Source organism: Mus musculus, chromosome 11 (genome assembly GCF_000001635.26).
Source record: "Mus musculus strain C57BL/6J chromosome 11, GRCm38.p6 C57BL/6J".
Lineage (NCBI taxonomy): Eukaryota > Metazoa > Chordata > Mammalia > Rodentia > Muridae > Mus > Mus musculus.
Window position 1 is genome coordinate 83,061,321 of NC_000077.6, and position 15,833 is coordinate 83,077,153.

General features: G+C 46.7%; 1 protein-coding gene and 1 long non-coding RNA gene across 2 annotated transcripts; one reads left to right on the forward strand and one right to left on the reverse strand.

The window, feature by feature from the left end:
- The first annotated feature begins 3,791 nt into the window (after positions 1 to 3,791).
- Positions 3,792 to 9,358, forward strand: Slfn2 (schlafen 2). Its single transcript, NM_011408.1, has 2 exons — positions 3,792 to 4,023; positions 7,927 to 9,358. Exons 1-2 carry the CDS (start codon positions 3,974 to 3,976, stop codon positions 9,011 to 9,013), a joined length of 1,137 nt encoding a protein of 378 aa, NP_035538.1. The 5' UTR covers positions 3,792 to 3,973; the 3' UTR covers positions 9,014 to 9,358.
- Positions 4,421 to 6,380, reverse strand: Gm20234. The gene is made up of 2 exons (XR_388923.4): positions 5,843 to 6,380; positions 4,421 to 4,736 (listed from the first exon to the last, which is right to left on the reverse strand). It is a non-coding gene; the product is annotated as a predicted gene, 20234 (long non-coding RNA).
- Positions 9,359 to 15,833: the final 6,475 nt, after the last annotated feature.

Here is a 15,833-nt window from a genome sequence, read left to right on the forward strand (position 1 = left end):
ATGAGAAAATGAGGTAGAAGGTGACAAGGTTGCTCCTAGGTGTGGAGGAGGTTTACTGCAGATATGAGGGAGAAAATGGGCATCTAAATGGGTCCACCATGGACATGACTGGCAGACTGAGCAAGACCATGTGAGGAGAATGAGGAGAGGAGAGAGGAGAGCCTGCAGCCAAGAGACCAGGAGGCCAAAGGGCAAAAGGGCTGGCATAGGCAACATGGCTGGGCTATAGAGGAATCAGAGATGCTGGGCAAGGGAAAGCCCAGCCCAGTGCCTGCAGTGTGTGCCAGCCAGGAGGACCCTGTAACAGGGCGTGTAATGGCTTTTCCTGGTTGTCATCTTGACTACGTCTGTAATGAACTACGATCCAGAATTGGAAGGCACATCTGTGATCCAGATCTTGAGGCTGGAAGACTCAAGTTTCTGACCTGGATCTTGTCATGGAGATCTTGAGGCCTCGTGGCCATGAAAAGTTTAGGCCCAGGCAAGGTAGTACACGCCTTTAGTCCCAGGAGACTGAAGCAAGGCGATCTCTGAGTTCAAGGTCAGCCTGAAACAAAGCAAGTCCCAGATCCAGGTGTGGTGGTACACACCTTTAATCTGGGCCACACCTTCTTCTGGAGGCCTACATAGGGACATTGGAAGAAGGAAGATTCATTCTTTGATTGCTTGTACTTAACTCGCCACAACACTTGTTAGAACCTACTTCTACAGAAGGCCAGCTGAAGCACCTAGCCTCGTGGGACCGAGCAATTACTAGATTCTCAGACTCGCTATCCACAGCTGCCCATCGTTGGGTTAGTTGGACTGCAGCCTGTAAGCCATCACAATAAATTCCCTCAGTCTAGAGACATTCCATAAGTTCCATGACTCTAGAGAACCCTGACTAATACAGGTTGGAGCTGAAAAGTGCTGGGAGGAGCTGGAGACTTTTGCCAGCTCTGATATATTAATAAGTATTTTGGTCAGCCAGTTTGTCCCAGGTTTGAGACCTAACAGCCATGAGTGCTATGGGGGTGAAGCAGAGGCTGCAGCTTGCTCTGAGGGATTGGAGAAAATACAAAAGTATAAAGAAGGCTGGAACCTATCAGTGTTCCTTCTTCCTGCTCCTCTTCTCCATCCTCCCATTCCTCCTCATCTTCACATTCTTCATCCTCAACTCTCAATACTTCACCCTCCTCCTGCCCCTTCTCTTTTCTCCTCATGTTCTCTTTCTCCTCCCTCATCATCTATATCAGGAACCTAGGAATTCTTCAAGGGCTTGAGCCAAACACCATTTCCAACGAAGTCTCAAATGCACCTTGGATGTTCATCCTGCAGACGTATGATTTTTCTGATAGGTTATTTCATCACCACTAGTGAAGTTCACCAACCCCAAGGAAGAAGGCCACAGAAGTCTCCATGGGAAGGAGGGGGGAAGAGAAAGAAAGGGCCACAGAGAGAGAAGAGAAGGAAAGGGGGAGGAGGAAGAGAAGGAAGAAGAAGAGGAGGAGGAGAGCAAAAATGGGGGCAGGGTATGCCAGGTAGGGACTGAGGGATGCTGGGAGGACATGGGGGCCAGGTCTGCTTTGATATGTAAAAAAATGTACCTCAGTCCCCTGTCCCAGGGTCCAAACCCACTCTCCTCACAAGCTTTTTAGACTTCCTTTGGATTTCTGGGGACTCTAAAGGTGGATCCATGGAGATTCAGATTCGATTCTTCACAGAGAACTTTACTTTTGAAGCAGTGTAACCTGACAGTTGTATTTCTGTCACTTCATCTCTGGTTAAATAATATGTCCTTTCTTCTCCCCGTCTCCATCTGCCTCTTCATCCAGTGCAGACATTCCTGGATGGCTTATAAATGTGGTTACCTCATAACTCTGAGCTTGGAGATGACCTCTGATCACCAATTAGGCAGCAAAAACTGACCAGTCAGGAACAACGGGATGGTCACTGAGGTCGGGAGCTGACTGTTCCTGAAGGGAAATTGCATCACATATTTATAAAGTATGAGACCACAGAGAGAGGTGGAGGTTGGTGGCTCCTAGCGTTGTACAATCACATTTTGACACAAGGGGTTGGGCAATGGTGTCTCCATTGCTCTTTTGCTCTGACTTAGGCAGGGCGGGGTGGGGGTGGGGGTTGGTAGGTGGGGCAGTTGTCAGTCATAGGACAGGAGAAAGTATTGGTGATAAATTGGTGATTAGGCCTTATCTGGGCCACCTGGCTTGAAGGTCTTTGACTCCAAGCCCTGGTGGTCAGGCCTTACCCTGGATATTTGACCTGTAACTCAAGATGAGAAGGCAACAAAGGAGCTAGTTCCTGGGAACATAGACTCAGCTGGACCCTGCCAGCCGATGGAGAACTTGTCCCCGAGGTGGCTGGACTCGGAGAGCTGTCTCCTTATAAATGCTCTCCTGGCTGCCTCCTTCCTTAAGCCTGGGCACTGCACTTTGTCCTTGATGGAGAAGTCCCCAGAGTTTGCTGCAGTTCTAATCCCAGACCTTTGGAGTTGAATTCCTTCTCACTGACTTTGGAACTGAACTGGAGCTCGGAGGAGGAGCTCGGAGGAGGAGCTCGGAGGAGGAGGAGGAGGAGGAGGAGGAGGGAGGAGGGAGGAGAGTGAAGAGGGGAGAGAAAGAAGAGAAGACTTCAGGCACACAGAGCATGGGCACTGGACTTTCTCCACCCAGCAGCTGCCTCTGTCCAGATGCTGCTCCTCCCTGGCTCCCCCACTTTCCCTACCCCTGTTCTTTTCTTCCTCATGTCCCTCAAAGCCCTGGTTGTTGGCTTGCCCTGGTCTCTGGCTAGTCTTGTGACATTCCTTAGGAACGGGAGGGTACAGTTCTGAGCAAGAGGTTGTGCTTGGGATACTGGAGGAGGGTGACTCATTGGACTCCCCCTAGCAACTTCTTCTTTCACCTCCTGACAAGTACAGAAGGAAAATTTTGTCTTTCTTCATTTTTGGTCTTCTTCATTACTGATGCAAATATTCTCCTTTACGTTTTTGCATGTTTCCATCAACCCACGAGAACTCCAGAAACCTCCTGTACTTTATTTCTTAAATTAGAGATTAAGAAAGAGATTCTAAAGGTCTCTGAGTCAGTTTCCTCAGAGCTGGTCTGGTGGTGACAGGCAATGAAACAGCCCACAGGGAAGAAAGAGCCCTGTTCTGGACCCTTAGGCTGGAGGGACAGTGGAGTTCTGGACCTCTGGAAGGGCAGTCAGTGCTCTTATCCACTGAACCATCTCTCCAGCCCTATTTCTTTTCTTTTCTTATCTTTTCTTTTTTAATATTTATTTTATTGGATATTTTCTTTATTTACATTTCAAATGTTATCCCCTTTCCTGGTCCTGGCCCCGGTCCTTCCTTCCTCCCCCAACTCCCTCTCCCATCCACCCCCAACTCCCTTTCCCTTCCCTCAAGCCCCCTCTCCCACCCCACCCCCCCTCCCCAATCAGTTTCTTAAGGCTGGTTAGGGAGGTGTTACTGTAACAAAGTAGCAAAAGAGGTGTACTGCTTTAGGGTAGCCCTGGGAATCCCATAGAGAGAAGGAATCTGCTGGCAGAGAGGATCCTGCTGTGCCCATCTTAAACCCGGGACTGGAGGGACTCTAAAGGCGTTAACAAGGGCACCTGCTCTTTTGAGCAAATGGACTTTGCTGCTTGGGAATGCCTGAGGCAGATAGAAATCTGACTAGTCAACTGTGAGCTTGTGTTACAGTCTGCCCAATAGAAAAGTGGAGGCAGGGCTTTCACTTCCTGGAGGGTGACAGTTCTGGGATTTCCAGTCTTCCACCAGTCTGTGCAATGCTTTAATGCAGCAAGGAACAAAGAACTCACATGGGCTTAGAGGTGAACACACAACCAGGGCTGCAGTTAGAACTCTTCCAAGTGCCAAAGCCCACCGGCGAAGACATCTGCTGGCCAGGACTTGTTGCAGACAGAGGGTCTTTCTCAGGTGACACTAGCCTGCTTTACCAAGACTGCTGACATGGGTACTAGACTTGAGGCAACTGAGCAAAGCAACCACAGAACTCAGAGGTAAGTAACCACAGACATATAGTCTACTCAAGTCCTACCCCTAATGTCATTTCTGTCCCTCACTTCCAACCCTGGGTACAGTCTAGTTGCTCTGGGACCATGGTTAGTTTCTGTCTCTACTGGCATCTTGGCTCCTTAGAGCCTTGGTAGCCCATTTTAACAAAGTGTTAACAAACCGGCTGTGAAGGGATTAGGCACCTGGTGAGCTGTCTGGGAGGGCAAATGCCTGTGTCTTCTTGGTTCAGGGGAGGACCAGGGAGAGAGCTTAGGTTCTGCTTGGCCTGAGCCTGAACTATTGAGGCAGACGGTGGGAGGATGAAAATGCAAGCCAGGCGTTGGGTACTTTTGGCAGGTCTGTGCCATGGTGTATCCCTGAGAAAATATGTCATGCAACAGATCTCGTGTAAGAGGTTTATTTGGGAGAGGAGAGTGAAAGGTGCCTCAGAGTTGAAACAGTAAGGAGGGAAAAGGGCAGACAGGCAGAGAGAGACATGGAAACACACAGGAGGTAAGGTTGAGAGAAATGAGAGCAGAGGAGGAGAAGGGGAGAGGAAGGGGGAGAGATATCTGTGGTGTGTGGGGCCCTTTTATCCACACACAGCAGGCACCTGGCACAGTTAGCAGGGGCAGGAGAAGAAATAAGCAGCCTCTAGTCCCTAGGAAATCAGGCTCCTGCTGGTCATCAGAGCATCTTGAGGGTTCCCCACTGGATCCTGTGGGAGGATAAGTAAATGTGTCTGAGCGACAGGAAGAAGGGGAACTGTATTCAAGATGAGAAACGAGATAGGTGCACTAGAGCCCTGAAAAGCTTATAATGTTCTCTTCCACCAACTGCCAAGCACTTTCAGAGGTGTGCAAAGAATTCTCCATCTCTTCTTTTCCTCCAAGAGGCAGCTACTACTGCTCCTGCCTCTGTGTTTGCCTGCCAATCTGCAGTGCCTGCATCTGGATGCCATGCTCTTTCCCTCTGAGGACAGCTAACAAGACACTTTAAATTCCAGACCAAAGTCTCTGAGAACTTTCTCTAGTCGACACTAGCATTTTGGGGGTTGGGGGGGTTGGGGGTTGGGGGGTTGGGGTGGGAGCGGCGGATGGGAGTCTGAATGGTAAAGCAGACCTAAAACTGCAGGGTGGTTAATGAGTTTACATGCCTGGGTTTGTAGATCACCCAGCCTTTTTTTTTTTTTTTGTGAAGGAACAAGTCTCAGATACATGCCTAAAAGATGCACATTTTAAACAATTGACAATTTTCCATAGTCACGGATGTACGAGTGCAATGGCCTGTATCCCAGGCTACCCCACAGCTCCTGTAAATGTGACTGCACAGAGACCTGTGATTTCTGAATTTCCCGGGGCTGGGGCATGTTGTGACCACTGTTCTTTTGTACTTTGGTGTGAGCTGTGGTGCTGGCTGAGAACAGAGCCTGGCTCAGGGGATTCTGTATGCGTGCCTGGGTGGGAATGGGGAAGAACAGAGACTGCTTAGGAGAGTAGGGCGGGGGCGGGCTGCAGCTTCTGACAGGGAGGAACTGAAACGACTTCTGAAAGCTTGCTTTTGGTTAGTGGGTTTGAATAGGGAGGGAAAAAAAAAAGGTGGTGGCTTAACAGGGATGTATTCCGGTCAGACTGAGTATTGCTGACATTTTAAATATGTTACTTTGGTTTCTACCCTGCTTTGATCATTCAGTTCCTGGTTAAAAGACCCACACAGCTTTCATTATTTACAATAAGCCTTAAACAGCACAAGAGCCGGGCAGATATCTACCCTCTGTGCTATTAGAATCTACTTTCCTATCGATAACTCTGAGTTATTACTTACTGTGTTTCTCTGGGCTCCTCTTAAATCCACTGGCCAGGCTTCAGGGCCACATTTTTATGAGCTCATCTGATCCACGGTGGTGGTGGTGGCTTCTCTTCCTGGCCCCAAGCCCGGAAACACTAAAACCTGTCTATGTCTCCTCTGCCCAGGTTATTGGCATCTCTATTCACCAATAAGAAATAACTTGGAGGCAAGGTCATGTGGTGTCACTTGGGTCTATGCCCAGACCCTTGTCTCTGGGGCACCCAGATCTTGAGGAACCAATATTAGCATCAGAGTACAAGCAGCATCAGGCCAACCCACTACAACTGACAAGCAGTCGGTTATGCTGGCTATGTGTAGATCAACCTGACACAAACTATACTCAATCAACTCAGAGGAGAAACCTTGATGAAGAAATTGTCTTTGTAAGACTGGGCTGCAGGCAAGCCTGTAGGATACTTTCTTAGTGATTGATGGAAGAGGGCCCAGTCCACTGTAGGTGGTACCATCCCCTGGGTCGGTGGTCCTGGGTCCTGGGGTCTCTTTAGCCTTTGCATCAGCTCCTGCCTCTAGGTTCTCATCCTGTTTGAGTTCCTGTTCTGACTTCCTTCAATGATGGAGTATGATGTGGAAGTATAAGCCAAATACTTCCCTCCTCATCTTCTTTTTGAACCTGGTGTTTCAAAATAACCATAACTAAGACCTCAAGTCAACTTATGAAAGTAGAATTAATTTGCTTTAGGGTTTTAGAGGGTTATAGTCCATGTTGACAGAAGAGTTGAGAGCTCACATCTTGAATCAGAGAGAGAGAGAGAGAGAGAGCGCTAACTGGGAATGGGGTGAGTCTCTTAAAACTTCAAAGACCATCCCCAGTGACATACCTTCTCCATCAAGGCTACACCTGCTATATCCTTCTGAAACATTTCCATCAACTGGGACAATTGTTCAAATATATGAATCTACGTACAAAACTACAGTTCATGCTTTAGCAATCCGTGTGCTGGGAAAGTAGGTGGGCACCAGCATCTATGGCTCTCAGTGGTGATTCCAAATGGAGACAGAGGCTTTCCCCTATGGAGTCAGTGGAGCAAATGGGCTCACATCTGGGCACATCTGGGCAGGCTTCCTAAGATAGAAAAAGATACTGGGATTACATGTTTGGAGTTTGGAGGTCAGAGGTCAATGTCAGATGTCTTATTACATTCATAATAATCATAAATAATCTGAAACTGGACTGGAGAGATGGCTCAGGGGTTAAGAGCACTGGCTGCTCTTCTCAAGCACCAGGATTCACTTCCCAGCACTAACTTGGGGCTAACCACCACCTGTAACGCCAGTTCTTGGGGAGATGATGCCCTCTTCTGGCCTCCAGGGTTACTGCATGCACATGGTACACATATGCAGGCAAAACACCAATAGACATAAAATAAGCACGTCTAAATCATTGCATAACTAAAGCCTATGGTACAGAAAAGACCAATACAGATTCCACTGAGGGTTTATTGAAAGAAGACTGAATACAATATTAAGGACAAGAAAAGAGATGAACAAGGATTAAAATGGGATTGAACATCTGAACGGGCTCAACCATACCTGTAACATTACGTCTAAAAACTAGTAGGCATAAAAGTTCTGTTAATAAGTGCAAAGTGCGGAAAAACAACAACCATTTCTCCACCTGCACACTGACGAGCCTGTAGAGCAATTTGCTTTTGGGTTTTAGAGGGTTATAGTCCATGTTGACAGAAGAACTGAAAGCTCACATCTTGAATCAGAGAGAGAGATAGAGCTAACTGGGAATGGGTGAGTTATTGCAGTTGGTCTCACGGTATGGAAGATGCTCTCTCTTGCTTCACTCTCATTCTTTTATTTACTTATTTATTTTTTAAAAGATTTATTTACTATTATTCATAAGTACACTGTAGCTGTCTTCAGACTCACCAGAAGAGGGCGTCAGATTTCATTAAGGGTGGTTATGAGCCACCATGTGGTTGCTGGGACTGGAACTCAAGACCTTCAGAAGAGCAGTCAGTGCTCTTACCTGCTGAGCCATCTCACCAGCCCCCTTTGCTCTTATTCTAACGGCTCTGTCTGTTTTCCAGGAATGACATTCAGCTGGAAAATGCAAAGGCTGCTGGGAAAATGGGCATCAGTGTTGATCTGGAAGCCAAATATGCTAAGCTGGGTCTAAATCTCGGAGCAATCACTTTTGGAGAGAAGGATAGGAAGAAAATGAAGAATTCTCACCTCAGAAAACAGGAGAATGCAAACATCTCTCTAGCTGTATGTGCTCTCCTGAATTCGGGAGGTGGAGCAATCAAGGTTAAAATTGAAAATGAAAATTATAGTCTCACTAGGGATGGCCTGGGACTAGATTTGGAAGCCTCTCTTTGTAAATGTCTGCCCTTTGTCCAGTGGCACCTGGACTTCACGGAGAGCGAAGGCTACATTTATATCTACGTGAAATCGTGGAGCCAAGAAATCTTTGGGCTGCCTATTGGCACCCTAAGAACCAATTTGTATGTAAGGAGCATGTCATCTTCTGTACAAGTGAGCGCCGCTGCTGCCCTGGAATTTCTCCAGGACCTGGAGGAAACTGGAGGGAGACCCTGTGTCAGACCAGAGTTGCCTGCAAGCATAGCCTTCCCTGAAGTGGAAGGAGAATGGCACCTGGAGGATTTGGCTGCTGCATTGTTTAACAGGACAGAATTTCAGTACGAGGAAACTTTCCCCTTTACCAGATCCAGATATGTTGAAGTTACATTGCTTTCAGCGAAACGCCTGCGAAAACGCATCAAAGAGCTCCTCCCTCAAACTGTTTCTGCTTTTGCAAACACGGATGGGGGATTTTTGTTCATTGGTTTGGATGGCAAAACCCAGCAAATTATTGGTTTTGAAGCAGAGAAGAGCGATCTCGTGCTTCTAGAGAGTGAAATAGAAAAGCACATCCGGCAGCTGCCTGTCACTCACTTCTGTGAGGAGAAGGAGAAGATCAAGTACACGTGCAAATTCATCGAAGTGCACAAATCCGGAGCTGTGTGTGCATATGTGTGTGCGCTCAGAGTGGAGAGATTCTGCTGTGCAGTATTCGCTGCAGAGCCCGAGTCCTGGCATGTGGAAGGCGGCTGTGTGAAGAGGTTTACCACAGAGGAATGGGTGAAACTCCAGATGAATGCCCCATCAGGTTGAAGGGGGATTAATAATCTGTATGAGGGCGGCAGAGATGGCTCAGTGGCTAAGAGCACTGACTGCTCTTCCAGAGATCTGAGCTGTAACCCCCCCCCCCCAGCCTGAAACCTGGTTGCTCAGGTTTCACTGTTAGCAAGAAGAGAGCATGGGAGAGGGGGGAGGAGCCTGCCGCCCTATCGTTCATCCTACCCTTTGTCCACCCGAGACTAGAGGGGTGTGTCCGTTCCACGCAGACAAAGGGGCCCAGAGGGTCTGTGGCAGTGGTCACCTGAAACTGGACTCCAGGATGATTTGGCGGGAATGGGCCCCTTCCCCCTCCTTCATAAAATTGAGCTTTGCTCAGAACCTGGTTGTCTTAGCTCCGTTCTTTTTCTTGTCCGTCTAGTTCCTTTTCTTTCAGCTCCAGTCTGCCATCTCAGCCATACCCGTTCCTCGCGAGCCGCTGGACGGCACGCAACACTGAGCATCAGATCCTGCTTCCAGGTCCTTGCCATGTTTGCATTCCCTTCCTGACTTCTCCCATATATGGAAGTGCACCCCAAATAATCCCTTCCCTCTCCACTTGCACTTTGGTATTGATGTTTCATCTCATTGATAGAAACTAACCAGTATCCCCCAGAGCTGTGTCTCTAGTTGTATATGTAGCAGAGGATGGTCTAGTCGGCCATTGTATTAGTCAGGGTTCTCTAGAGTCACAGAACTTATGGATAGTCTCTAGATAGTAAAGGAATTTATTGATGACTTACAGTCGGCAGCCCAATTCCCAACAATGGTTCAGTCGCAGCTGTGAATGGAAGTCCAAGGATCTAGCAGTTACTCAGTCTCACGCAGCAAGCAGGCGAAGGAGCAAGAGCTCGAGCTAGACTCCCTTCTTCCAATGTCCTTATATTGTCTCCAGCAGAAGGTGGAGCCCAGATTAAAGGTGTGTTCCACCACACCTTTAATCCCAGATGAAAGGCGTAGCCCAGATTAAAGGTGTGTTCCTTAAACTCGGAGATTCAATCTTCTGGAATCCATAGCCACTATGGCTCAAGATCTTCAAACCAAGATCCAGATAAGGATCTCCAAGCCTCCAGATAAGGGTCACTGGTGAGCCTTCCAATTCCGGATTGTAGTTCATTCCAAATATTGTCAAGTTGACAACCAGGAATAGCCACTACAATCCACCCCTTGTCAACTTGACACAAATAATATCTCATGTTCACATGAAACAATAACAAGGTTGTGAATACGCCTAACATGATATAACTATCCCTTGTACAATCGCAAACGCATTTGTAAATTTACAATGGGGCATTCATATTACTTTATAATCCTCGTTTCTGCAACTGGTTACGTGGCCTTAATTGGTATTTATAACTACCTTCCTCTACTACCCATTCTGTATTTCCTTCTCCTTCAGCCAGCACCTCAGCAGGTCTTGGCTCTTTTCCTGGAGGATTGACCCATACCTTCATTCCTGATGGGTCTGCGTCCTTTGTCATCCTGCTTGGATTAGGCTGTTGTAGTTTCCCATTGACTTTAATCACAGGACATGGTAGTACTAAGAGACGCCCTAAGGGATCTCCTACACTCCAGACATAATCTTGCTTACCACCATTGTGAAGAGGTAATCCAATTTCCCCATGGTAATCTGGATCTATCACCCCTCCTAACACTGTTATTCCTTTTTTAGCCTGTTGGTTTAAGGGCATTAGAAGCCCAAAATGACCAGGGGGAAGTCTGAGCTTCCAGTTCAATGGAATGTTTGTTGTAGCTCCTGGTAGGAGTACTCCCCTCTCTGGAGCCAAAACTTCTAGGCCAGCAGAACCTAGAGTTATGGGGACAGGAAGCAAAAATTTTCCTAGAGGGTCACTAGGAGTGATAGTAAGTGGAACTATTCCATTTTCCACCCCTTGATTCCTGGACCCATGAATCCTGGCTATGGGTGAAACTGTACCATATATCGAGCGCTGATTCAAAGCATATACTGCCTTCTGAAGAACTCTGCCCCAGCCTTCCAAGCTGTTACCACCTAATTGGCGCTGTAACTGCGTCTTCAAAAGGCCATTCCATCTTTCTATCAGACCAGCTGCTTCAGGATGATGGGGAATGTGGTAAGACCAGTGAATTCCATGATCGTGAGCCCACTGTCGTACTTCTCTGGCTGTGAAATGAGTTCCTTGGTCAGAAGCAATACTGTGTGGAATACCATGACGATAGATGAGGCATTCTGTCAATCCGTGAATGGTGGTTTTGGCAGAGGCATTACGTGCAGGAAAGGCAAATCCATAACCAGAATAAGTATCTACTCCAGTAAGAACAAAACGCTGTCCTTTCCACGAAGGAAGTGGTCCAATGTAGTCAACCTGCCACCAGGTTGCTGGCTGGTCACCTGGAGGAATGGTGCCATATCTGGGGCTCAGTGTTGATTTCTGTTGTTGGCAGATCTGGCAATCAGCAGCAGCTGTAGCCAGGTCAGCTTTGGTGAGTGGAAGCCCGTGTTGCTGAGCCCAAGCATAACCTCCATCTCGACCACCATGGCCACTTTGTTCATGTGCCCATTGAGCAATGACAGGGATGGCTGGGGAGAGAGGCTGACTGTCCACAGAACGGGTCATCTTATCCACTTGATTATTGAACTCCTCCTCTGCTGAAGTCACCTTTTGGTGAGCATTTACATGGGACACAAATATCTTCACATCCTTTGCCCATTTGGAGAGATCTATCCACATACTTCTTCCCCAGATGTCTTTCTCAGCAATTTTCCAATTGTGATCTTTCCAAGTCCCTGACCATCCAGCCAATCCATTGGCTACAGCCCATGAATCAGTGAATAATCGTACATCTGGCCACTTCTTCTTACAAACAAACTGTAATACCATGTGTACTGCCCGAAGTTCTGCCCACTGTGAAGATTTCCCTTCACCTGTGTCTTTCAGTGTTGTCCCAGAAAGGGGTTGTAATGCTGCAGCTGTCCACTTCTGGGTGGTGCCTGCATAACGTGCAGAGCCATCAGTAAACCAGGCTCTAGTCTTCTCCTCTTCGGTCAGTTGATCATGGGGAACACCCCATGAGGCTATAGGTGCATGCTTGGCAGCAGATGGCATTGTAACAGGAGTAGAAACCATAGGCATTTGAGCAACTTCTTCATGTTACTTGCTTGTGCCTTCAGGACCTGCTCTGGCCCGATCACGTATATACCACTTCCATTTGATAATAGACTGCTGCTGTGCGCGTCCCACTTTATGACTTGCAGGGTCTGATAGTACCCAGCTCATGATGGGTAGTTCAGGTCGCATAGTAACTTGGTGTCCTATTGTCAAACGTTCAGTTTCCACTAAGGCCCAATAGCAGGCCAAGAGCTGTTTTTCAAAGGGAGAATAGTTGTCTGCCGATGATGGTAGAGCTTTGCTCCAAAATCCCAAAGGTCTTTTCTGTGATTCACCTACAGGAGCCTGCCAGAGGCTCCAAACAGCATCTCTATCAGCCACAGACACCTCAAGTACCATCGGGTCTGCTGGGTCATATGGCCCAAGTGGTAGAGCAGCCTGCACAGCAGCCTGGACCTGTTGAAGGGCCTTCTCCTGTTCCAGGCCCCACACAAAGCTAGCAGCTTTCCGAGTCACTTGGTAAATAGGCCTAAGTAACACACCCAAGTGAGGGATGTGTTGTCTCCAGAATCCAAATAGACCCACTAAACGTTGTACTTCTTTCTTGGTTGTAGGAGGGGCCAGGTGCAATAACTTATCTTTCACCTTAGAAGGAATATCTCTGCATGCCCCCACACCACTGGACTCCTAAGAATTTCACTGAGGTAGATGGTCCTTGAATTTTGGTTGGATTTATTTCCCATCCTCTGATACGCATATGTGTTACCAATGAGTCCAAAGTAGTTGCTACTTCCTGCTCACTTGGTCCAATCAGCATAATGTCATCAATATAGTGCACCAATGTGATATTTTGTGGAAGATCCAGACGATCAAGATCCCTTCTAACTAAATTATGACACAGGGCAGGAGAGTTAATATATCCTTGAGGCAAAACTGTGAAAGTATACTGTTGGCCTTGCCAACTGAAAGCAAATTGCTTCTGGTGGTCCTTATGGACAGGTACTGAGAAGAAGGCATTTGCCAGATCAATAGCCGCATACCAGGTGCCAGGAGATGTGTTAATTTGCTCAAGTAACGAAACTACATCTGGTACAACAGCTGCAATTGGAGTTACTACCTGATTTAGTTTTCGATAATCAACTGTCATTCTCCATGATCCATCTGTTTTCTGCACTGGCCAAATAGGAGAGTTAAACGGAGATGTAGTGGAAACCACCACCCCTGCATCTTTCAAGTCCTTGATAGTGGCAGTAATTTCTGCAATGCCTCCAGGAATACGATACTGTTTTTGATTCACTATTTTCTTTGGCAGAGGCAACTCTAAAGGCTTCCATTTGGCCTTTCCAACCATAATAGCCCTCACTCTACAGTTCAGGGAACCAATATGAGAATTCTGCCAATTTCTGAGTATATCTATCCCAATTATACATTCTGGAACTGGGGAAATCACCACAGGATGTGTCCGGGGACCTACTGGACCTACTGTGAGTCGGACATCAGTCAAAACTCCATTAATCACCTGCCCTCCATAAGCCCCTACTTTAACTGGAGGGCCACAATGTTTCTTGGGATCCCCTGGGATCAGTGTCAACTCAGAACCAGTATCCAGCAGACCCCGAAAAGTCTGATTATTTCCTTTTCCCCAGTGTACAGTTACCCTTGTAAAAGGCCGTAGGTCCCTCTGGGGAAGAACTGGAGAAAGGGTAACAGCAAAACCTTTGAGTGTCTTATCAAGATCCTTCCTCAGCGGAACCTGGCCACCCCTTCATTCAAGGGGTTCTGGATCTGCAAACTGTCTCAAGTCTGGAAATTGATTCACTGGCCGAGATTGCTGTTTACCACGATCTAATGTAGCCTTTCTTTCATTTGTTTGAGAATTTTTCTGCTTATACAGATCAAACAAATATGCAGTAGGCTTCCTATGTATTTCATTCCTGGAAACACCATGATTGGTTAGCCAGTACCAAAGGTCCAACCAAGTCATGCCATTATAAATTTCACCTCTCCTGTGCTGACCATTACTGGGTATGTTATTATAAACATTCTTTTGTCTACGCTGTCCATTATAAAAACTAGAATCACCTTGTCTCCGGCGATTCAATGCTGCCACCTGGCCCTTGTTACCTCGGAATCCAACTAAACCCAGTGAATTTAATTCATCTAATTGAGCAGAAGCATCTCCAATGCTAAGATCTGGCACAAGGAAAAGGGAAAGAACAAAACCCTTCAAATGTGCTGGTGCCCCTCTCACCAATTTGCGTCTTATAGAGCTAGTGAAAGGCATATCTTCTGGACCTTCCCATTGTGGGCAATTATGCTTTACACAATATATCCACTCTAGCATTGCAATTTCCCTAAGTCTTAAAATCCCTTCATCAACACTAAGCCATGGAATATCAGGCATCTCCAAGTCATTTCCAGTAGGCCATCTTTTGATAAACACCTCAGCCAACCATTCAAACAAACTTTTGATACCTTTTTTAACTATGCGAGCTTCCGTATTAAACCTAGAATCTCTACTCAGAGGACCCATGTCAATAAACTCAGCCTGCTCTAGTCTTATGTTCCTTCCACCCTTATCCCACACCCTTAAAATCCATTCCCACACATATTCACCAGGTTTCTGCTTGAATGAATTAGCAAACTCATTAAGCTCCTTAGTAGTGTAGCGAATTTCCTCATGGACTACACTTTCTACCTCCCCTCTAGGAGCCTGTTTTGCTTTGAGTCTGGTTACAGGTCTAGAAGAAACTATTGGTGGGCCTTGAGAAACATCAGTAGTGAAAGTCATTGCTGGTTTATCAGACTCTGCAAAATTAATTTCCTCATGTGGCGAAGGCATTATTTCAAGGGGTGGGGCTGAGGGTACTACTTCCTCATGTGGGGCAAACCCTTGAGAATCTGAAGATTCAAAATTCTCAGCTTCAACATGGTCTTCCCACACATCCCCGTCCCATGTTGTAGGATCCCATTCTTTGCCAATTAGAGCCCTTACTTTAACTGTTGACACACTCTGAGGCTGAGACTTGAATTTTCGCTGTAGTTCAGCCAACCTTACAATGAGAGTTTCTGTTTGATTTTCTGCAACTTGAGCTCTATTGCTACAAGAGAGAAGATTCTCCTCAAGGACACACTTAGCAACTTTTAGATCGTTTACTTGTGTCTGGAGCCTTTCGATTTTATCACACAGCTCCTTCCTTTCATTCATCATTTTTTCCACAGATACTAAGAGCAGCCAGCCAGTAAAATCATTTTCCGATTTTTTCCCCATCTTGTAGAAAGCTTTGTGCACTGAATCACCTAATTCATTAAGAAAATCAAGGGCATTAGCTTCTTTAAGTTTGGAATATAGTTTCAACCATGGGTCTTCAAAATTCTCTGAGCTCCCAGGAGGGAGAGAATCTGGAGAGGTTTCAATGGTTGAAAGTGCTGGTGGATCAACAAGCCAATTCCAGTATTTTAAAAGATTCATCCTTGTACTTCTGTTACTCTAGAACTACTCCTGGTAACAACTTCTGTATTAGTCAGGGTTCTCTAGAGTCACAGAACTTATGGATAGTCTCTAGATAGTAAAGGAATTTATTGATGACTTACAGTCGGCAGCCCAATTCCCAACAATGGTTCAGTCGCAGCTGTGAATGGAAGTCCAAGGATCTAGCAGTTACTCAGTCTCACGCAGCAAGCAGGCGAAGGAGCAAGAGCTCGAGCTAGACTCCCTTCTTCCAATG

Excerpts from the sequence above, each read along its gene's own strand:
- Slfn2 (NM_011408.1), top strand. The coding sequence starts at position 3,974 with ATGGGTACTAGACTTGAGGCAACTGAGCAAAGCAACCACAGAACTCAG. Across the intron at positions 4,024-7,926 it reads AGCAACCACAGAACTCAGAG|GAATGACATTCAGCTGGAAA; the intron begins GTAAGTAACCAC and ends TCTGTTTTCCAG.